The sequence below is a fragment of the Hyla sarda genome, chromosome 7 (assembly GCF_029499605.1).
Source record: "Hyla sarda isolate aHylSar1 chromosome 7, aHylSar1.hap1, whole genome shotgun sequence".
NCBI classification, from domain to species: domain Eukaryota; kingdom Metazoa; phylum Chordata; class Amphibia; order Anura; family Hylidae; genus Hyla; species Hyla sarda.
In genome coordinates, this window is record NC_079195.1 from 65,133,277 (window position 1) to 65,157,890 (window position 24,614).

A 24,614-nucleotide genomic window follows, 5' to 3' on the forward strand; every position below is an offset into this window, starting at 1 on the left:
TAAAATCATGGCTTTCTCCAAGCTGAAGCACGGGCATGGACAAAGTCCAGTAAGTGAAGGTGTGCTAGCACTCCTCTGTGCTCTCCCCTGTCTGATAGGACTCCTCTGTGCTTTATCCTGTCTAATAGCACTCCTCTGTGCTCTCTCCTGTCTGATAGCACTCCTCTGTGCTCTCTCCTGTCTGATAGGACTCCTCTGTGCTCTCTCTCTCCTGTCTAATAGGACTCCTCTTTGCGCTCTCTTGTCTGATATCACTCCTCTAGGCTCTCTTGTCTGATATCACTCCTCTGGGCTCTCTCCTGTCTGATAACACTCCTCTGGGCTCTCTCCTGTCTGATAACACTCCTCTGTGCTCTCTCCTGTCTGATAGGACTCCTCTGTGCTCTCTTCTGTCTGATAACACTCCTCTGGGCTCTCTCCTGTCTGATAGGACTCCTCTGTGCTCTCTCCTGTCTGATAGCACTCCTCTGGGCTCTCTCCTGTCTGATAGGACTCCTCTGGGCTCTCTCCTGTCTGATAACACTCCTCTGGGCTCTCTCTCTTGCCTGATAGGACTCCTCTGGGCTCTCTTCTGTCTGATAGCACTCCTCTGGGCTCTCTCCTATCTGATAGGACTCCTCTGTTCTCCCTCCTGTTTGATGGCACTCCTCTGTGCTCTCTCCTGTCTGATGGCACACTGTGCTCTCTCCTGTCTGATAGGACTCCTCTGTGCTCTCTCCCGTCGGATAGCACTCCTCTCTGCTCTCTCCTGTCTGATAGGATTCCTCTGTGCTCTCTCATGTCTGATAGCACTCTTCTGTGCTCTCTCCTGTATGATAGCACAGAGGAGTCCTGTCAGACAGGAGAGAGCACAGAGGAGTCCTGTCAGACAGGAGAGAGACCAGAGGAGTGCTCTCTCTGTGCTCTCTCCTGTATTATCAGCGTGTATTTTCAAGGGATGTTAGGGCACCTCAATTTATAACTCTACCTAATGGAAATACAAAAGGAGCCATACTGATTCAAAAAATCATGTTTTCTGTCCTAACAAAAAGAAATCTCTGGACACCTGACTCTTAGGAGCTGAATTGGAGTCCATTCACCTGGGACATCTTCATTAGATAACGAGAAAAAGTCTATTGGAGATCTCGTTTTTGGGGTACCTGTAGATTCAGGTAGCTTCTCTCTATCACTGACTCATCTTTAGAGCACATGAGCTCATAATCAGAGAACATGGGGCGAATTTACATGGGGAGGTGTTAGTGAACAAATTTTTAAAACCTTTAATATATGTGGTGGTAATGTGTATGTGTGCCAAATGTATTAAATGGTCACATGGCATGTGATGAATATGGTGCTAGTACAAGTTTTTAAAAATTTTTTATTACACTTCGTTGTATGATTCCTCCTCTGTGACTTTTTGCAGCAAATTGAGGGCTTTGTAACAAATCACACATGATAAAGTCATGGCCACTGAAAAAAGTTAAATACACAAAATTAGCTACACAAATTTAGAAAAAGCTTCTAAAGCAAAAGTCACAATGAAAAGTCTCTAAACAGCAACTGAGACAAATCATGTGACAACATCACCACCAAAAAAACAGGGTACATGATAGATTCCCCCTTATATCCTGCACCAGGAGTCATGTCAACTGAAGTTCCTGAGCGTGAAACAAGACCTAGGAAAGCTTGGTTAAAGGCGTACTCTGGCCCTAAGACATCTTATCCCCTATCCAAAGGGGGCGTTACGGCCTCCCATAGACTTGCATTTGAGGGGGCAGGGTGTGACATCATACGGGGGCAGAGTCGTGACGTCGCAATACTCCGGCCCTGTGTTCGTGAGGCTGCATGAGAGATTGCGGGGGGTCCCAAGCGGCGGAACCCCCACGATCAGACATCTTATCCCCTATCCTTTGGATAAGGGATAAGATGTCTAAGGGCCAGAGTACCCCTTTAAACAGTGTCACCTCTCTCCAACTACAGTACAGTGTCTGACTTAGTGGCAGAATCCTTCCAATGGGAAAGCTTTGTGCCAGTGATATTATCCACCACAAATGCCTGGGAAGCCCATCTGGATTCCAGGAAAGTGCAGGGCTCCTGGTCTACAGAGCAAAGAGAACTAGCAGCAATCTATTTGGTGTTGTGCCAATCTCTTCTTTAGCTAGAAGGCTGTTCAGTAAGGATGATCAGACAAAACTACCACAGCAGTCTATATACTATCAGAGAGCTACAAGATTCAATCTATAGATCAGAGAAGAGAGGTCAACTCACTTAATAACATCTTCACCGGCAACATATATTTGGTTGAGCAGAGGATTGACAGTACCAAGGGAATGGTCTCTAAACCTGTAAGCCTTTTGGTCTCTTAAAGGGGTACTCCACCCCTAGACCTCTTGGCTTTTGGGGGAAAATGTAAGCCATTAAGAAATCTCATGAGATTCATAATGGATCCACAATGAGGGGATTTTCTTCTTTGGAACAGGAGAGGTCATGTGCCCTTGTTGCCATCAGGTACACCCAAAGGCCTTAAAGGGGTACTCTGCCCCCTAGACATCTTATCCCCTATCCAAAGGATAGGGGATAAGATGTCAGATTGCCGCGGTCCCGCTGCTGGGGAGCCCCGGGATCACCGCTGCGGCACTGCGCTATCATTACAGCACAGAGCGAGTTCGCTCTGCACATAATGACGGGCAATACAGGGGCCGGAGCATCGTTACGTCACGGCTCCGCCCCTCATGATGTCACGGCCGGCCCCTTTCAATACAAGTCTATGGGAGGGGGCGTGGCAAGTCGCCACGCCCCCTGCCATAGACTTGCATTAAGGGGACGGGTCGTGATGTCATGAGGGGCGGAGACATGACGTCACGCTGCTCTGTCCCCTGTATCCCCCGTCATTACGCACAGAGCAAACTCACTCTGTGCTGTAATGATAGCGCTGTGCCGCAGCGGGGATCCTGGGGCTCCCCAGCAGCGGGACTGCGGCAATCTGACATCTTATCCCCTATCCTTTGGATAGGGGATAAGTTGTCTAGGGGCGGAGTACCCCTTTAAAGAGGTACTCTGCCCCTAGACATCTTATCCCTTATCAAAAGGATAGGGGATAGGATGTCTGATCACAGGGGTCCTGCCTCTGGGGACCACCGCAATCTCCCTGCTGCATCCGGCGTTTAGAGAGTTGGGTGCAGCGCCGGAGGCTCGTGACATTGCGGCCACGCCCCTTCAATGCAAGTCTATGAGAGGGGGTGTGATGGACCTCACGCCGCCTCCAGTAGACTTGCATTGAAGGGGTGTGGCCATGACATCACGAGCCTCCGCCCCGCATCGCCAGTCAGCCGGCATGGAGCGACATTCGCTCCATGCACCAGATGTCTGGGGTGCCGCAGCCGAGATAGCGAGGGGCCCCAGTGGCAGGACCCCCACAACCAGACATCTTTTCCCCTAAGGGCACATGACCTCTCCTGTTCCAAATAAGAATATCCCCTGGTGGTGGATCCATTATCAATCTCATGGGATTTCATACTGGCTTACATTTTTCCCCAAAAGCCATGTTTCACAGGATACTGTAAAAAAAAAAAAATCCAGCAGATCTGGAAACCTACATATTAGCTCTAAAGTTAGTTCTGACAGTTGTATCAGATGAGAAAAGGGTCAGTATCTGACTCTTCTCCCTCAGGAAGGGTGTGGGGTCTCAGAACAGCCAGCTTTGCCGAGGCTCAGAGTAACAGCCTGGAGGTTGTCAGGTCCCTTTTAGATTACAGGGGATCCTTGTAGGCCATCATCAACACACTGAGCCACACTAGAGGTTCTTCTACCAATACTGCTTACAGCTAAATAAAGAATTCGTACCTCTACAGTTCTCTCCATCTATCAGCAACTTAGACTGCAAAAAAAAAAAAGGAAAAAATTCTGAGTTAGAGAAGAGATGGAGTCTCTCTACTCTAAATGTGCATCTGGCGGCTCTAGCTGGAAATGTGTTCCCTTAAACTATTGCCCTATTAAACCCCAATGCGTTGGTTCCATAGAACCATATGTCACGCAGTAGAGATGTCTAGATTTGGCATGCTCTCTTTGCACAAATACATATTTCTTAGGCTAAGTTTCCACTTGTTTTTTTTTCTGGCAGTTTTTGGATTTCTACCACTGCATTTTTTGAGGCAAAGTCAGAAGTGGATCCATAAGAGAGGAGAAGTCCTTCCCTTATATGTCCTATTCCTTTTGAATACACTTCTGGCTTTGGCTCAAAAACTGCAGTGACAAGTATTCCAAAAACTGCCAGAAAAAAACCAAGTGGAAACTTCGCCTAAGGCATCTTTCAAAAAAAGCTAAACATCATCTCCTTTCCATGTCTGGGCCCAACAAAAGAAAGAAGTCCTCCAATATGTCTCTAGCTAGGTGGATTAGAGAATCTTTAGCTAATGCTTACTCTGATTCTAGTCATCCTGTACCTCGAGGTTACGGGGATAATTTCACCATGTCCATTTCTAACTCCATGGCAGAAAGTTCAGTCCCTTCTATAGACTAGATCAGCCTCTTCTAACTAATAGTTAACTAATAGTTTTAGCCATTACAGACATGTGAGGAGGAGGACGATTTTGAAATTGGCAGTAAGTGTCCCTCACTAAGGAATTCTTGCTACATCCCCACATGTTGTGCTGCTGAATGTAGACTTAACCCCTTAAGGACGCAGCCCTTTTTCGCAATTCTGACCACCGTCCCTTTACGCATTAATAACTCTAAAACGCTTTTACCGAATATTCTGATTCTGAGATTGTTTTTTTGTGACATATTCTACTTTATTTTGGTGGTAAATTTTTGGCGTTTGAAGCTCTCTACTTGGAAGGAAAATGGATATTCCAAATAAATTTTATTTTTCTTCACAAATACAATATGTCTACTTTATGTTGGCATCATAAAATGGACATATTTTTACTTTGTGAAAAAATTAGAGGGCTTCAAAGTAGAGCAGCAATTTTCAAAAATTTCATGAAAATTGCAAAATCTGAAGGGACAGATGTTACAGAACTACAACTCCCAGCATGCCTGGGCAGTCTAGGCATGCTGAGAGTTGTAGTTTGGCAACATCTGGAGGGCTACTGTTTGGGCACCACTGTAACAGTGGTCTCAGAACTGTGACCCTCCAGATGTTGCAAAACTACAACTCCCAGCATGCCCAGACAGCCTTTGGCTGTTTGGGCATGCTGGGAGTTGCAGTTCAGCCTTCCTAGTGGTTGCCACAGTATAGATAGCTTTACTTTCACTTTCATTTCAACCCCATAACCCCCCCCCCCCCACCACCGTCGTTTCCCTACCTGAGCCAGGATCTCTGCAGTCTCCACTATGATCTTCGGTCCCAACGCCATCTTCAGGTAAGGTACCGGTCTCCATCTTCTCCCCCCCCTTTCTGCCCGACATCCAGGGGTGGGCAGAATGGGGGGGGGGGGGGTTTCCATGGCAACCCCTGTCCTGCGCTGCCATTGGTCAGAACTCAGTTCTGACTAATGGCAGGGGATAGGAGGAGATCGCAGCTGTCACTGACAACTCCGATCATCCCTATTTTCCGGGTGATCGGGTCGATCAGCCCGGAATAGCAGAAAATCGCATGTCTGAATTGACATGCGATTTTCTGCGATTGCCGACATGGGGGGGGGGGGGGGGTGGTGGTGTCTCAGAACCACCCTCGGCGATGTGCTGGGATGCCTGCTGAATGATTCCAGCAGGCATCCTGGTCCCCAACCGACTAGCGGCGGGGACCAGAATTCCCACGGGCGTATGCATACGCCCTACGTCCTTAAGGACTCAGGATGCAGGGCGTATGCATACGCCCCACGTCCTGAACAGGTTAAGAGAAGTGTCAGCTTTGTTGTGTTGGGTCTATAATATTCTGGTATATTGATCGCTATATCTATACTCATGCTTTTGCTAAATGCTGTATGCTAATGCAATATTGTAGAAGAATTTTTGTTTTCCTTAATACAAAACATTTTATAAACCTTGGGATATAGACACTGAATACAGAACGTCTAAACATTGGACTCTCAAGCTAGAACTCTCACAAGATTAAAAAAAACCTATGTTACGCCAAAAATGACTTATCAGCATATAGGATGACGCATATTTTATCCTTCAACCCTATATACTCAAAATATCTGTTTGTGTCTCTGGACTGAAACCTTGTAATGGCGCCACTCAGGAGTATTAAGACAAAACATCTGATCAACAGAGAACTTTTTCCAAGAAATTAATGGACACTAGATATGCAAGAATTTTACGGACACAATAGTTGAACAGCCAATCAGAATGTAATATGCTAATTGTGATGTCATAATTTACCCGCCTACTTTGCACAATGTTAAAACCAACTGTTTCTTCCTGAATAAAGAGAGTACTCTTTTGGGAGCACCAGAGCTTCCAGCCAAGAAAGAGTGTATACCAACATATCCTGTGTGGTGTATATCTTTTTGTGTCGACACTTGGCAAGGTGTTTAGCAGCCCGGTCAATCACATTTGGAAAGCCCCTACTCGATCCATCCTTCACAGTTGTAACCCATGTCCATTAATTATCTTTAGTTAAAGGGGTACTCCACTAGAAAACATTTTTTTAAATCAACTGGTGCAAGAAAGTTAAACAGATTTGTAAATTACTTCTATAAAAAAAAAAATCTTAATCTTTCCAGTACTTATCAGCTGCTGTATGATCCACAGAAAGTTTTTTTTCTTTTGGAATTGCCTTTCTGCCTGACCACAGTGATCTCTGCTGACACCTCTGTCCATTTTTGGAACTGTCCAGAGCAGGATAGGTTTTCTATGGGGATCTGCTCCTACTCAGGACAGTTCCTAAAATGGGCAGAGGTGTCAGCAGAGAGCACTGTGGTCAGGCAGAAAGGTAATTCTAAAAGAAAAGAACTTCCTACGGATCATACAGCAGCTGATAAGTATTGGAAGGATTAAGATTTTTTTTTTTTTATAGAAGTAATTTACAAATCTGTTTAACTTTCTGGCACCAGATTCAATCCCCCCCCCCCCCCCCCCAATGTTTTAAGGTGGAGTAACCCTTTGAGGAGGCTTGGAGTCTTAGGCTTCATAAAATGTGACATGAGGAGTGTAATTATGACATAATATGCTAATGTTTGAGCAACAAAGTGACTTTTTTTTATTTTATTTTTACATTTTCATGTTTGACAGCATTGCAAGATGTCATCTGTCTTCCATTCATTCCAAGACATAAGAGGTTTAAGGATTTGGTCAGGGACAACAGTCTCTATTTCGTTCTTACAAATCAGTGTATTGCTCTGTGCATAGTAACTCACCAGCTAAAGACAGATATACACAATAATTTATATACATATATATATATATATATATATATATATATATATATTTATTCTGAATGGCCATTTGGCTACTGGTGCTGCTATATTGTAGTAAGAAGTCTTGACAATTTTAGAAAATGTCCTTACATGCTTACAGTATAATATTGAGCAGGTGGTAGGTATTTATCATGTATTCTAGAAGCTTTTTATTTTTCTATATTTGTCGCATGTGTTAGACACAGGCAGTTTTGGCACTAATGTTTTGCGAAATTTAGTATTGAGCAATTCCAAAAGTGCTCTAGTTTAGAGCACTGCACTTTCAGTTTTGCCTTTTGCAGTGGTTTGGAACTAACTACATGCATCTTTTCAACTTGGCCACATTTTGTTGATGCAAAGAGGTCTGCCAGAGCGCAAAGCCACGCCAAGGCAGACCACACTTGAAAAACGAACATCTCACAGCCATAAAAAGTTTTACTAAAAGATCATCATAAGCTTAAGAGCATGATCATAGCCTGGGGGGCACATACTTGTGGATCATTGATTTACAAATCAAAATGTCGAGAAGCTTTGTTATAGATGAATAGGCATGGTAAGGAGTGATGCTGCCACCTAGTGGTGGGTTACAGCTTTACCTCCCATATTTTTGTTTTTGACCTTTTAACCAGCCTATTGAATGTTGGAAAATGTAGGCAAGTTAGGATTTATTACTGGAGAGGCAAGTCCACTGTTATTTACATTATATTGTTATTTATCATAGGTGCCATTACACAAGAACATTCTTTAACCCCTTAAGGACCAACACAAGTAAACCTGTACGCCCCTGAAAGACCAGGCCTGTTTTTTTTTTCTAAATCGGGGACGTCTGACTTTATTAGAGAATAACTCTGGTAACGTTTTGCCAATCACAATAATTGACATTGGTTTTTTTTGTCACAAGTTGTCTTTCACGTACACAGTAATAGTAAGCCGATATGATTTGTAGTTTGTTTTTTTTACAATGCAAAAAATCATTAAATAAAAAAAAAAAATTCCGCTATTTTAACACTATTAGTTTGCAAATATTTATACTTTGACCAAATAGTTTATGAAAGCTATACTTTCAGATGTCTACTTTATTTTGAAAGAATTTCTTTTGTTTTTAATTAACATTTTAAATTAATTAGAAGCCTAACAATTTAACTTGTACTTTTCAAATTGAAAAAATTGTGAAAATTTCATCATGTTTTTTTTATGTGCTATGCAAGGTTTGGAGAAATTTGAAGGTGGCAGAACATAGGACCCCACTCCCAAATGACCCCATTCTAAAAATTAGACCCCTCAAGGTATTCGCTAGGGGGTACAGTAAGTATTTTAACCAGGGCTGTGGAGTCGGTAGATAAATACTCCGACTCGACTCCAACTCCGGAGTTTTCTGTACTTCCGACTCCCCGACTCCTCTGTATTAATATGCGAATGTATTTTATACATTCCTTGAAGGAAAGAAAGGCAACATACATGTCGTTACTACAGACTGGGAAGCCAACAGTCTACTGTATTGAACAGTTTGTGTGCTGATCTGCTGCTGAAGATAGGGCAGTGGGAGGATCCAGGAAGGGGCATTTATTATAAAACATGATTTCCCTAGTAGAACCCCATAGTCAAGTTTAGGGGTACGCCCCTAGACATCTCATCCCCTATCCAAAGGATAGGGGATAAGATGTCAGATTGCCGGGTCCGCTGCTGGGGACCCCCGGGATCGCCGCTGCGGCACCGTGCTTTCATTACTACACAGAGAGAGTTCACTCTGTGTGTAATGATGGGCGATACAGGGGACGGAGCAGCGTAATGTCATGGCTCCGCCCCTCATGACATAATGGCCCGCCCCCTTAATGCAAGTCTATGGCAGGGGGCGTGACGACCCCCACGCCCCTTCCCATAGACTTGTATTGAGGGGGCGGGCCGTGACATCATGAGGGGTGGAGCCGTGATGTACCGATGCTCCGGCCCCTGTATCGCCCGTCATTACACACAGAGCGAACTCGCTCTGTGCAGTAATGATAGCGCGGTGCCACAGCGGCGATCCCGGGGGTCCCTAGCAGCGGGACCACGGCGATCTGACATCTTATCCCCTATCCTTTGGATAGGGGATAAGATGTCTAGGGGCGGAGTACCCCTTTAAGCTAACAAGTTTACAAGTTTGTATAGCCTTAGCTGAATGGCAGCAGTTTTTCCAATGGTTTACAGCTTCAGTCTTGAACTATTGACCCTCCATTCCCTTCACTTATGTTTTTTGCAGGACTAGAGAAACTTGTATATTTACTTAATCCCTTATCAGTAAGAGGCTAGGTTACCCATGGGTTCCCTGTAACAGCAGAACACAACACTATGGAAAGTATAAGTATTGCTGCTCCTAATTGTGCGTTGCGTGCCATATAGTAAAGCACATGAAAAACATGCTTCTTCACGGTCACTTAATGTGTTCATTTTGTGGTTACATGAGGCACTGCATGCATTGGTCTTTATTCTTACAGTAGAGAATTCATTAATTATAACTTTTTGTGAATTTGGGACATTTAAACTTGTTTTTTTTTATTTTTTATTCCAATCTAAATTTAGTAGGAGTCGGTGCATTGTTTGCCGACTCCGACTCCAGATACCCAAAATTTAGTCCGACTCCACAGCCCTGATTTTAACACCATAGTTTTTTGGCAGGAATTATTACAAAGTCAGTGTTAAAAACACTAAATTAGCTTTTTTTATATATATATATATATTTATTGTACATCACTTCTGATATTGAAAGAAATGCACCCTATATTTTATTGAGCTGCTCGGCCTGTGTTTGGAAATACCTCCGATTAGGCCAAATGTGGTTCCTTGGCCGCGTGATAGGACCCAGAAGTAAAGGAGCGCCATTTGGCTTTTAGGGCATCATTTTAGGCCAGATAGATTATAGGCCGCACTTCACGTCTGTAAAGGGTTTTAGCTGCCAGAACCATACAGAACCCCCACAAATGACCCCATTTTGGAAACTACACCCCCTGAAGTATTCACCTAGACCAAAGGTAGTACTTTGAGTCCTTTTTGTGTGGCTGGAATGGTTATAAAGTCAGTGGAAAAATTTACATTTTGTTTTTTTCCCCCACAAATCCATCATTTATGGGACATATTTTTTTTTTTTGTATCTGAAAAGTAGAAAATGTGCCCTATATTCTATAACGTTGTTTGTCCCGTGTTCGGTAATACCCCCGCTTAGGCCATATTTGGTTGCATGGCCACATGGTGGGACCCAAAAGGAGAGGAGCACCATCTGGCTTTCAGGATATCATTATACAAATTATAGTCCGCACTTCCTCTTGCAAAGCATTCTAGCTGTCAGAACAATACCACACCCCCAGAATTGACCCCATTTTCGAAACTACACCACCTAAAGTATTCACCTAGGGCAAAATTAAGTACGTTGAGCCCTTATTGTGTGGCTAGAATTATTTCAAAGTCAGTGGAAAAAAATTAGCTTTTTTCCCCCACAAATTCTTTATTTGTGGGACATCATTTTGTTAAGTCGCCTTTGAAATGGCGGAAATGTACCCATATTTTATCACTGTGTTCGTCCCGAGCTGGGCAGTACCCCTACTTAGGCCATATCTGGATGCCTGACCGCCTGGAAGGACCAAGAAGGAGAGGAACCCCTTTAGCTTTCAGGGAATCATTATATGAATTATAGACCCCACTCCATGCCTGCAAAGGATCGGAGCTGTCAGAACAATACCGCACCCCTACAAGTGTTTTGGCTGGACCAGGGACAACTCTGATCGGTCCTTGGTCGGCTAGTAGTGACGCGTGGCTGTAACATACTGCTGAAACGAAATATGAACAGGATGCAGTGTAGGGTCACATCCAGCTTATTTCACACCGCGGATGCCCCCCGGCAGTCACAAGGGCGAGATCTCTGCTGCGGCTGGGTAGCTCAATGTGTCTGTTCATGACTGCCAGCGGGAAATCCACTGCTATAAGTGGACACACAAAGCTACCCAGCTACAGCAGGTAGCTCATTATTGTGACTGCCGGCGGGCATCCGCGGTATGTAATATGCTGCGGATGTGCGCCATGTGATCCTTCACATTATGCATTTTTATTTTTGATTAGATTTATTAAATTTATTTTTATTTTTTTACACTTAAAAAAAAATTAAATTTTTTTTACACATTGTTTTTACACTTTTTTTCACTTTTATTTTTTATACCATTTTTAATGCTTTGGAATACTTAGTATTCCAAGGACATACGCCCTTGGTCCTTAAAGTAGTATTCTGGTGGAATACAAATGTTTTCAAACCTAAAAAAGGTCAGAACTGTAAGGTCTCCCTGAAAGGGTGCATTCACACCACATTTCTGCAATTCAGCTTCCAGCTCATTTGAATGAGCTGGCGGAGTCAGATAGAGACTCTGGTCGGCTCATTTTTGGACAATATCTGGTTTTGCTGCCGAAATGAAAACTTATCTGCCACGGTTTTTAGTCTGGCAATATAATGGATACGGTTCAAAAATAAGCTGACTGGAGTCACTATCTGAATCCGTCCAGCTCATTCAAGTAAATGAGATGCAACCGGGGGGTCCCCAACACTTAGTGTGAATGCCAGTGACAATGACTGTAAACGCTATTGTACTGAAGAGGAAAAGTAGTCGGCACTGGTATTAATTCAACTATGCCCCATAGCACCGGGGTCACGGGGAGTACAGTCCAGAGAATAAATTAATGAGTTGGGGTGCTCAATCCTTATAGAAGCATGACAGTATAGAACTAACGTTGAAGAAGAGATGTCGGAGGCACTCACCAAATAAAGATAAAATTCTGTACTTTATTCAAGGAAGATCATCATAACAGCAGGTAAACAGTGTGGGACATCAACAAAGACTGTGATAGCTATTTCGCAATAATAGCGCTTCTTCACACCACTCCCCCCTCACCTGCTGATGTAGGTGAGGAGTTTACAAATGTGAATTAAAAACAGTGTACAAAACTCTAAACAAATACACATTAAAAACAATACTATGTGAAAAAAAATATATATGACCAGTTCTATACAAATATACCTAAATCCAGTCTGTCATTTAAACCTAGCTTGCCTTCTGCCCGTGTGCGTATTTATCCATCTTGGCTCCTGCTGCAGCAGCAATCTAGGTTTAAATGACAGACTGGATTTAAGTGTATTTGTATAGATGTGGTTCTATATATATTTTTGCACATAGTGGCCCTCATTTACTTAGAAAATCGGGTTGTAAGTCTATGTTGCTTTCTTACCCGACTGCTTTTTTCCCCTGGTATTTATTATTATGTCGCATCCTGTTTGTCGCACGTGGGTTTTGTTGGTTTTGGTTTCCAACTCCTCTGAGTTGTCGGGAAAAAATCCACAACAATTCAACAAATTGGGGTTGGAAACCTTTATAAATACGTGGGAAAGCTCAGAAATGTCGGGTTACGCCCCTTTTTCGGGATTGGGAGAATCCAAATCGGGTCCGTCGGGAAAAAATGTTGCATCGTGTCGCAGACTGGCACACGGTGTCTGCGACATGTCGCAGACAAAGATGCGACAAAAAAACCCGACAAAACAAGTCAGGTTTAGAATAGTAAATGAGGGCCAGTATTGTTTTAATGAGTATTTGTTAAGTATTTTGTACACTGTTTTTAATTCCCATTTGTAAACGCCTCAGAGGGGCATGGGGAGTGGTCTGAAGAAGCACTATTAGCGTGAAATAGCTATCACACCTCCTGTTGGCGTCCCACGCTGTTTACCTGCTGTTATGATGATCTTCCTTGAATAAAGTACAGAAATGTATCTTTATTTGGTGAGTGCCTCCAACATCTCTTCTTCAACGTTTGTTCTAAACTGTAAAGTTATATATCATGTTAAAAATAAAGCAGTTAGAACCAAACCAATTTAAATAAAATCTTACGCCCAAGTGCTACATTGTCCCTCTCTATACACGGCCCATCATTACAAGCTTTATGTCCCGATATCATGGAGCTACACCACTTCTGCTTTCTGTTGGCTTAACAGAGAGGTCATAAAAGAAGCCTGTGTAGAAGCTCCGGACTGTAAAGCAAACCGAACTTTCTCTAACTCAAGCAGAAAGGCAACCAGTTATAAGAGAAGAAAAAGCAATTCTTTTAACATTGTAATTGTAATATATATAAAACTCAACGTATGTATGTGTGTATATGTGTGTGTGTGTGTGTATGTATGTATGTATGTATGTATGTATGTGCGTATGTATGTGTGTATGTTCCAGCATCACGTCCAAACGGCTAAAGATATTAACATGAAACTTGGCACATGTTACTTATATGTCAACATTAAACATAGGATAGGTAATTTAACCCTTACTCACCCCCATTTGCCAGGGGCGGGGTTTATGTTTAAAGTCACATACAAGTCAATGGGAAATATATGTTACTGCATAACTTCCAAACGGCTGAAGATATTTCGATAATACTTGGTCACATGTTACTTATGAGTCCACTTAAAATATAGGATAGTTAATTTAACCCTTAACTACCCCCATTTGTGAGGGTCGGAGTTTTTGTTTAAAGTCCCATACAAACCAATGGGAAATGTATGTGTTCACATAACTTCTGTACGGCTGGAGACATTTCAATACCTGGTACACATATTACGGGTTGGGATAGGAGGTCGGGATAGGAGGACGGGATAAGAGGTCGGGATATGACAACAATATATGAGGACGGGATATGAAGTCAAAAGCTTCCTCTTTTTTTTCCCTCCCCAACAAGGATTAGGAAGGAAAAACTGGGCAACGCTGGGTACTCCGCTAGTTTGCAATAAATGTAGCAATGAATAAAAATCTATATATATATATATATATATAAAACTCAATTGGGGGAGATTTATCAAAACCTGTGCAGAGGAAAAGTTGCCCAGTTGCACATAGCAACCAATCAGATCACTTCTTTCATTTTTAACAAGGCCTCTGCAAAATGAAAGAAGCGATCTGATTGGTTGCTATGGGAAACTGGGCAACTTTTTCTCTGCACAGGTTTTGATAAATCTCCCCAATTGTGTTTATGTATGTATGTTCCACAAAAACGTCCAAACGGCTAAAGATATTAACATGAAACTTGGCGCACGTTACTTATATGTCAACAACAAACATAGGATAGGTGATTTATGTTTAAAGTCCCATACAACTCTACGGGAAATATATGTTACTGCATAACTTCCAAACGGCTGGAAATATTTCAATAATACTTGGTCACATGTTACTTATATGTCCACTTAAAATATAGGATAGTTAATTTAACCCTTAACCACCACCATTTGTTAGGGTCTGGGTTTTTGTTTAAAGTCCCATGAAAATCTATGGAAAATGTATGTTCTCACATAACTTCTGTACGGCCGGAGATATTTCAATACCTGGTGCACATATTACGGGTCGGGATAGGAGGTCGGAGATAGGAGGTCGGAGATAGGAGGTCGGAGATAGGAGGTCGGAGATAGGAGGTCGGAGATAGGAGGTCGGAGATAGGAGGTCGGAGATAGGAGGTCAGAGATAGGAGGTCAGAGATAGGAGGTCAGAGATAGGAGGTCAGAGATAGGAGGTCAGAGATAGGAGGTCAGAGATAGGAGGTCAGAGATAGGAGAACGGGACAGGAGGACTGGATAGGAGGTCGAGACAGGAGGACGGGATAGGAGGACCGAGTATGGGGTTGGGAAACACTGCTATAGAGATATAGGGGAGCAGTGTATGGGAGACATCGTAGCAGCTAGTCTACACCCAATAGCTAAAAGGACAACTGAAATTGTTACATTTTACCGGCAGAAGGAATAACTGGTGGGGAAAAAAGGCACAAATTATAGAATGGTCAGGAATACTACCACAAAAGGCCCTGGCATCCATTGGGTACATAAGAGCAAGCGAATATACAGATATTGCAAAAAATTATGGCCTGTCCTTCCTATAGGCCATTCAAGAGAAGAGGGCAGCACTACTAATAGTAGAGCGATACAAGGACGACACAAAAAACCTTAAAAAGGCTGCAGGTGTTGACATCAGCGGGGTGTTGGGAGTTTGCCCCCCCCCCCCCCCCCCCGTAGATCTAATATTGATGGCTTTTGTCCCGAAAGTCCTTAAAGGGGTTCTCCGGTGCTTAGACATCTTATCCCCTATCCAAAGGATAGGGAATAAGATGCCTGATCGGGTGAGTCCCGCCGCTGGGGACCTCCGTGATCTTGCACGCGGCACCCGTTTGTAATCAGTCCCCGGAGCGTGGGGCCGGTGGCGTGTGATGTCACGTCTCCGTGTGACGTCACGCTCCGCCCCTCAATGCAAGTCTACGGGAGGGGGCGTGACAGCTATCACGCCCCCTCCCGTAGGATTGCATTGAGGGGCAGAGCGTGACGTCACACGGGGGCGGAGGCCTGACGTCACACGCCGTCGGCCCTGTGGTCGCCGGTAATCAGACCCGGAGCTGCATGCAAGATCACGGGGGTCCCCAGCAGCGGGACTCTCACGATCGGGGATAAGATGTCTAAGCACCGGAGTACCCCCTTTAAACTGCATTGTTCATGGTCCCTAGTTAATACTTCCTGAATTTTGTTTGAAAGGAATCATAGAGCAATTCTGATCTATGTGAACTTCCAGATTACATAGAAGATACATTTTCAGTCAGCTAGATATCTAGATATCTTATCCCCTATCCAAAGGACATTATGTTCAGAACGTGAATATTATATATAATCTCTAGCCATTCCTCTCTCAGGGGGAATTTGAAATTCTCAAATCAGAATAAAAATAAAAATTTTTATTGTGTGCCCACAATTTCTTTATTTCAAAACTGTTAATTAAAAGGAAATTCCGCTCAACAATAAAATATTTTTCGCTTCACTCTTTTTTTTTTTATTGCCCAATTGTTCATTACATTGTTTCAATCACTTTACATAACCAACCATTTTCATCACTGCCACACCATTGTAAACCACATCAGCAAGTTAATACATAAAGCTTTGCTTTTCAAAAAAATTAGTCACTTTAGTAACAATATTACAAAGTTTTTTTATATAGCGTCAAAAATAACAAATGAAAAAAAACAAAAACATTTTTTTTAAAGGAATTCGCATAATAAAATTAATTTATTCCAAGTAAAAATACAAAATAATATTAATGACATTGACCAGATCTGAAAGTACCTCCGAGGAACAACGGTTATTAATGGTTGAAGAAAGCACTCTAAGGAAATACAAAATAAAAAAATGAAAAATATGTAAATATGTTTTAATTTGTTTTCTTAGCAAAAAATCTTTCTAAAAATAACAATGAAAACTTTGTCTCAGTACAAAGGCTACATTACTATTGAAAAAATACCAGCATGAAGAAAAAGGTACATATTTGACAGTAGAAAATGATCTTACGGAATCCACAATGTTTGCAATGAAAATAAATCTGCAATAAAGATTTATGCTTTTTTTTCCATTTTTTTTTTACACTTTTTTATATAAACAGTACAAACAGTATTGCACATAACAAATAAGATTAAGTCTGCCTTCAAAATAGTGACTAATTCAAGTCTAACACCGAGGAAAGGCAACCAACTGAACTGATACATCCAACAATTTAGTCAAGTTGCAATTCAAAACACATTTAAAAAATATTTTTTTTCCTCTTTATTCGCCTAAAGGACCCTGCTAAACCACTCAGTTGTAAGAGGGTCATGCAAAAAACTAAATGCGGATTCCTCTTACAGCAAATACAATATTGTGAGATATTGAAATCTACTGGGGCAAATAGATTTACAAATTGGGGAACAAAATAAAAAAAACAAACAAACCATAATTTAACAAACTAAAAAACATATTTAAAAAAATACAAATAGAAAATAGAAGAATTCTTTCACAATTCTGGTCAGTCACGCATATAATCAACACCTGATTATAAACATACAAATTAAGGGAAACTCTCTTTTCAATTTTACAACTTCGCTTTAAAGGAGTACTCCGCTGCTCAGTGTTTGGAACAAACTGTTCCGAACGCTGGAGCCGGGAGCTCCTGACGTCATAGCCCCGCCCCCTCATTGCAAGTCTAGACTTGCATTGAGGGGGCAGGGCATGATGTCATGAAGGGGTGGGGCTATGACGTCATAAGCTCCCGGCGCCGGCTCCATCGTTCAGAACAGTTTGTTCCAAATGCTGAGCAGCGGAGTACCCCTTTAAGCATTAATAGAATTTGGCTAAAGACAAAGCTGTGTGCATCAGGAATTCAAAATCTTAAAGGGTATGTCCACCTTTGCAACCAAATGCATCCAAAATAGAAAATGTATCAGCTATTTAAATAGCTTTGATTACAAATTTCCTACCACTTTGTGTCTACATCTCCTATGCCATCATCTATGTGACGCCATGGTTGTAAACTACAAAATGTTTAAATTCTTTTCCTACCGCCATACTACCTTCCATCTGTCCCATACTTCTTCATAATCTACTGAATGTAAGTTAGCAAAAACTCAAAGCCAGATGAAAAATCAGACTACACAGTGTCTGATTGTAGTCTGTAACCATGGAGACACAGATCTGTGGAACAGCTGTAGGAACAAGATTTTCTAAAAGGTCAGACTACCCAGTGTTTGTAGTCTGTAACCATGGAGACACACCGATCAGCCTAAGAGCTGTAAAAATATATATTTTTTAATCAAAGCACAAAGTTGCTTCACCTTTTATTGTAGATGCATTAAATAAAAACAAAACAAAAAAAAAAGTGGTTGGTGGACAGATCATTTGAAGTCTGTAACAATGTCAAGTGGGGCCCAATTTTTTATACATTTTTTTTTTTACAAAAATTATTAGTAGCAGTAGGTAGATTTTTGTTTCCTTATGTTATCATATAAAGTTACAAAACTCTTAATCTTCAACTGTGACACACAAAAAAGCAAATAAGCATGAAAAACAAATGTAAATAGAAATAAATCATTTTTCTAAAAAAAAAATTAAATTAATATATATTTCTGAATAAACTTACTTAGAAAATATTTCTTTCCTATATTCAAAATTTGAGGTATTGCAAAAGATCATGTCAAAAGATTCTCTTAAAAAAATAAAAATAAAATAATAATAATAATAGAAGCGGACTGTGAAAAATTGCCCAGATACAAAGAGTAGTGCATAACAAAATACATTTTACAGATGATAAAGAGACAAAATAGGCTTCTTAAACAAAGTTACCATAGCTTCAATTAGCTTTAAAAGGATATGTAAATATGAATTATAGGGGACGCATTACAATGCAAACCCGGCATATTTATTAGAATATAACAATCAAAAAGCAAAAAAAAAAAATATATATATATATATAAAAAAATATTTTTTTCTCATCTAACATTCGCAACTGAACATATAAACAAATATATGGGGAAAAAACAAAAAAAAACAATAAATAATTTTAAACCCGTAAAGGATTTCATAAAATGCAGAAAATCCTATCCGGGTCATGATAGATATTGATGCTCTCTGTGCATAGACATGCCATCTTTTGCAGATAACTAAGTGGGGGATGTGAATACTTTCTGTACTACCTGCAGAACATACCAGCCTTGTGCTAAGTAAAAATGCCCTTAGCAGGACTCAAATCTTCAAGCTTCACAGGATATGTCTAGGATAACAGTTTTGTTTGTCGTCAATAGAAAAACTAAACATTACCCTTATATAGTTTCAAGACGGACATTTCTTTTAGCATCACTTGTGCCTTAGCCTGTAAGCCCCACAGATAATATTCTTTTTTGGTAGTGTCTGAAAAATGGGGGGGGGGGGATTTAGCATGTAAAACCTGGGCTATACCAGCTAGAAAAAAAATATAAAAACATAAAAAAATAAAACAGATATAAAAAAGGGGGATTTGTAACTAAGAACTACCAAGCTGTCAGGTATACACAGAGGCTTTAAGTTACATCTGATCACAGTACATGACATAAATCACTTTACTACATAAAATAAATTGCACGATATAACAGAGCACCGCATTTTTTTTTTTAATGACTACCATATACTTTTATTTTACCATTATTACTTATATCCTACATCTAGTTTTCATTATCGGTAGTTAATAAAAAAAAAAAATCTGTTATTGACTGACCCCATTGATTTATATGTATTATAGATAACAGACATGCCTTCCTCCAGTCATCATTTTTGATACTTTATACTTACTGTAGCATTACTTTTTCTTAGTAAGTAGATGCCTTCATTTGTTTCTGTTTCATGGTCAGGTTGTATATGATGTGCTATAGTACTGCATGCAGAAATCTGAATTATCAAACATGCATCGAAAACGAAAAAACCGACCTTCCTCGGAAGTTCTTTATATCAATTTCCAGCAGCTTTTTTTTAAATTTTTTTTTTTTTTAACTTCATTGTAATTCTACATTATTTATATAGGTTTTTGTCTTTTTTATGTATTAAATCACAGATACCCTAGCCTGAATAGAGTATTCTGGTATTGTCAATACCATTTTAATAGCAGCAAAAGCTATTGCAGCATACATTTACATAACACTAAAAAGGTCTACCTCTCAAACCCAACCTGTTCAATAAAAAAAATAAAAAATAAAACAAAAAAAACACAGGGAAAAAAAATCTGATTCACTGTATAGAAGATATGGTTTCTCTAACATAAGCTTATTACAAAAAGACATGGTTCTTAAATACCAAGCTAAGGACATTGTAAGTTGGTATGATTTGTTATATTGAATTGCACGGTTATGGTGTAAGACTCCTATTGGAATTTGTTGTTGTTTTTGCTACATTTTCCACATATCACTTATGAGAACTTTGGTAAGTCGTCTTCTATGGGTGAGGAGAATATAAATTGTGAATCAGATACTTAAGTGCATGCTCCAGTTTATAAGAGAAATTCTTCACCGCACCCACAACAACCTGGAAGGGAGAGGAATTTGTACCGGCCTAAATGAGATGTCTCTACTGACAACATGTCTGTGAAGGAAACTAAGGTACCAACCAGATGATGAGGATGATGATTCTGTTGGTTTTTCATCCATATAGAAATCAAAGTGCAAAATTGAGAACAGTTACACTCTGCAGGTTTGCATTATACTGGACACTAAGTTCAGTAAGGTGGCTGTAAATAATAACATTTATAAAACAACAGAAAGAGCTATTTCTTCCATAGATCTGAGGGGGCATCACTGGTTTCCATAGACCCCGATCTTCTGTGTGTGACTTGTGCAATGCTCAGCTCCAGCGAAAGGGGACGTGGCGTGGCCGATCGCCCCCCTCTTTGACCAGTGGTTTGTGGAACTCCCGGCCGGCACGGGAATGGATGCTGGCCCAGCAGTACTCGCAATAATACTGCAGGCAGGTGACATTGGCGCAGAAGAAAGGCGCAAACTTCCCACCACAACGTGTGCCCTGGCATTCATCGCACATCTGATCATCCAACACGTATGGCTTCACTTCCACCTAGAAAACCAGAGAACAGTATTACACCGACTAAAGAGAGGTAATAACAGTAAGAATACTTTATAATAAAGGCCATATGGGAAACAAGGCTGCACACTTCCTAACAGATCCAGTATTCTCAGCTACAGGAATTCGGATTCTTTGTTCGAATAGAATAGTGTAATCTGCAGCTCTATTCTTGTTGTTAACCCCTGATGTACCCCTCAATATAAGCCATATGGATCTATATAAAAAACATATCCATCATAACACTCATAGCTTAGTTATAAACAGCAGTCATGACGTTAAATACGGCACGTGTGACACTACCCTGAAAGATTATTGGGGACTTATTGATTGACCCTCTATAGGATAGACCATCAATCATTGATTGGCACACCACACTATACAGTAAATGGAACCAGACAGAAGCCCTACACCTTTCATTGTATGGTGGTGGCACCAGGTAACTGTAGCTTATTGAAGTGAATGCCAACTAAGCTGCAATTACCCAGCGGCACCACTATACAACGAATGGCACATGGGTAGGGTTACACGGAGCGCATTCACAGTGTAATTCCCACTGCGGATGAGCTGACAGCAGTCACAAGAGCGAGCACCCTGCTGCGCATTTTACAAAGCAGTGAAAAATACAGAAGAATAGTCTTGTAAAATTTGCAGTTGTGGATCCGCAACTGCAGATTTTTCAAACTTTAAATCTGCTGAAGATCCTGTGTGTGCCAATTCCTGAATATAAATGTAAAATGTATACCTTTCCCATGACTTTGTGTATGCTGGGTTACTGCAGCTTAGCTCCCATTGTTTTTCTGTCAATGTATGGAAATACCTGTCTCCAGCTCTGTTCACTATAATATGTGGGCACCATGGCTCTAGCAAACAGCTGATTGGCAGGATGCCAGGTGTCAAACCCAACTCAAATCAGATATGATATTCTGAAGATAGGCCGGTTTATATATAGTTTATATCTATACTGGCAAAAATGAAGCTCAAAAAAATTGTTGGACTTAAAACTTACATTGGGCTTAAAAAATATTTTCTAAAATGACATGAATAGAAGAGTAATAAAACCCTTAACATGTTATGTGTGATGGCATATTATAATATATAGATATAGAATGGATAATAACCCATAGTAGCATCATAACCGTATGTAGGAATCTTTCACTGCTGAAGAACTAAAAGAAATCAGACTTCTCTTTCATTACTGAACATCTGCAATGAATGGGGATGGGCATATGTATCTGCCTTGCGTCTTATCACTGCAGAGGATCTTGTCAGGCAACTAAATAAAATAAAAAGACTCAAGTACTCCTCCCAGAAGGACGGGGTTAAAAAAGGGCCTGATCTGCGTCTGGCTGGACTTGAAGCGAGTGATGTTGGCAGCATCAGAACTAATGATCTGGCAGAGGAACGATCCAGTTCTTTTGGGAAAAGAAACGGCAAGTGAGCAGCACGGCTCCTCAATGCAGTCTCTTAATTCTGAGACATGTGCTGCTGTGGTTGATATTTTAGGCAGATTAGCAACCACAATAAAAATGTGTGAGCTTAAGGCTTGGAATCGAGGAGCTGTAGGAAAAATAACATTCATTTCTGCACAAGTGATTTTCAAGTAACTGGCAGACTGAATAGAAGATGTTCTGCTGCACAGAATAACACTGAGGGCATGAGAGGTCATCTGGCCCTGAAGCTTTACGTTTTATTATACTTTATAATGTCTATTATATTAACTAATCCATTTTGTATCAAATAGTATTCTCGATGAAACTGCTGAAAATCAAGAGTCAGCTATTCTTTCTCCGCGTGCCACTTATAATTCTGGTCCATGATATAATTCTAGTTGAAGCAAATAGGTCACTGACAGCTGCAACCTCTGCACCCTATAACCATGTCCCTTATCAGCCATAGATAGTTTACCTGCTGTGATGCCTATGGAGAAATGCAGGCAGCCCCCACAACAGAAAGGCTGGGCATGTAGTTGCTCTGCCAGTACCTTTTAGATGCAGGGCACATCTTTCAGATGCTGTGCCCATAATCTTCCTCTGCACTGCTGCAAAGAACGCATGTAGTCACGCTGCCCTCGCTCTCCTCCCAGCCACTCATGCTTTATATGGTGCTAAAATAGTATAATTCTAATATAATAAGCTTATAGATTCATCCTTAGTAACTTAGTTTCATCACTCCCTCCCACCACTCATTTTTTGGTTCGGCAGAGGTGGGGCACTTAAGTCATATGATGTATCATCACATTAGAAGACACATGATATAGGTTTCCAATCATGTGGGGTTAGACTAGAGGAGAGTTGTCTGTAAATATAATTTTAGACATATAGAAAACTGTACTGAACCTTGCTCTCAATATACTAATTTATAACATAATTGGTAATAACCTATGGTAAGTTATTATCCTTACCCGTTTGTCAATGTCATTGTGTTGCAGCTGAACAAAGCGGGCACTGATCGCAGCTATGTAACTCTGTTGATTTGAAAATGCCACCCGTCCAGCACCTTTGGGGTATTTCAATTCAGGATCAGTATCAATGCCAGCATAGCACACGCCACCATACAGACGATCCATGATCATAGCCAGTTCAACTAGGGAAAAAAATAAATACAAGAAGAAATATATTACATCTTATATTCTATATATAGTAGGAAATACCATATCTCAAAAAGATTCCTACAATAGATTCCCGTACCAAAGTATGAAAAAGGGGTAAGCTCTAAAGTACAACAAACAACAGAGACATCTAGAGGACAGGAGCAAGTAGTGCACTGTAAACAAAATGCTGGTCAATCATTGGGGTAACACTGATAAAAAATTCTATATTGGTGACGGGCTCCCTTTGAAAATATATAACTTAAATCTTGCAGTTTTTACTTTCCATTTTGTAAATGCTATGAATCAGTGACCTGGGGTATGCATGCCAGCTGCAGATCATTGCTATAGGATTACTATTACAAACTGTGGCCAGATATTTATTGATGCCTCTGTCCGAGCTGTGCTGCTCCACTCACCATCACGTAAACAAGGAAGTTTGCCACTTACCATTTCCACATTCAGAATTTTTATAGCTACAGCCATAATGACAGAAAACAATTCACGCTGCCTGCCAATGTTAAATGAAGCAGGATATGAAAGCCGTTTTTATAGCCCAAATTGCAGTTTTGTTGGTTTTTTAGATTTAGCCACGGAAAAACACAAGTCTTTATTATGTCCCAGAGGTCTATGATTCCTAATATGCTAAAAGCTGAACTACAAAGCACAGCAAAGCACAGGAAGGTTGTGTTGGGCCATACAGATAGAGAATTGGACGAGACGTCACGCCACACCCCCTCCACCCCCCCCCCCCCCCCCGCGATCAGACATCTTATCCCCTATCCTTTCGATAGGGGATAAGATGTTTTTGCCCGGAATACCCCTTTAAATAAAACATGTTCATAGCAAATAAACAAAATATGGAGTGTCCTTTATACTGGCACTCTGGAGCACCCTTTATGCTAGCATGCTGCTACTATGTGGGGCACTCTAGCTTACAAAACCATACTGCTAGTTTAGGGGGGTGCTACATACTACACAACCAGTCTAGTTTTGTAAGCTGGAGTGCCCACTATGCAAACAGTCTGGTTGTGTAGTCTGGGGAGCCCCCTATACTAGCAGTCTGGTTGTGTAGTCTAGAGAGCCCCCTTTACTAGCAGTCTGGTTGTGCAAGCATAGCTTGCAGTTATAGTACCTCCCAATACTAGCAATTTGGCTTTGTAGTCTGGAATGCAGTCTGGAGCGCCCCCTATACTAAGAGTCAGGTTGTGTAGTCTGGAGAGCCCCCCATACTAGCAGTCTGGACCATTCACTTTACTAGCAGTCTAGCTGT

The 24,614-nt window shown here is 41.1% G+C and overlaps 1 protein-coding gene across 4 annotated transcripts in view; it reads right to left on the minus strand.

The window, feature by feature from the left end:
- Positions 1 to 16,099: 16,099 nt before the first annotated feature.
- The window catches only part of CPEB3 (cytoplasmic polyadenylation element binding protein 3), a 154,207-nt gene continuing 145,692 nt past the window's right edge, over positions 16,100 to 24,614 (minus strand). For 2 of the 4 annotated variants that reach the window (XM_056529389.1, XM_056529387.1), the window contains 2 exons: positions 23,156 to 23,337; positions 16,106 to 20,745 (listed from right to left, as the gene is read on the minus strand). In XM_056529389.1, the coding sequence (XP_056385364.1) occupies positions 20,518 to 20,745; positions 23,156 to 23,337 (410 nt within the window). In that variant the 3' untranslated portion in view covers positions 16,106 to 20,517. Of the gene's footprint in view, positions 20,746 to 23,155; positions 23,338 to 24,614 lie in introns of all 4 variants that reach the window. The other 2 variants (XM_056529390.1, XM_056529388.1) reach the window with 2 other exon arrangements.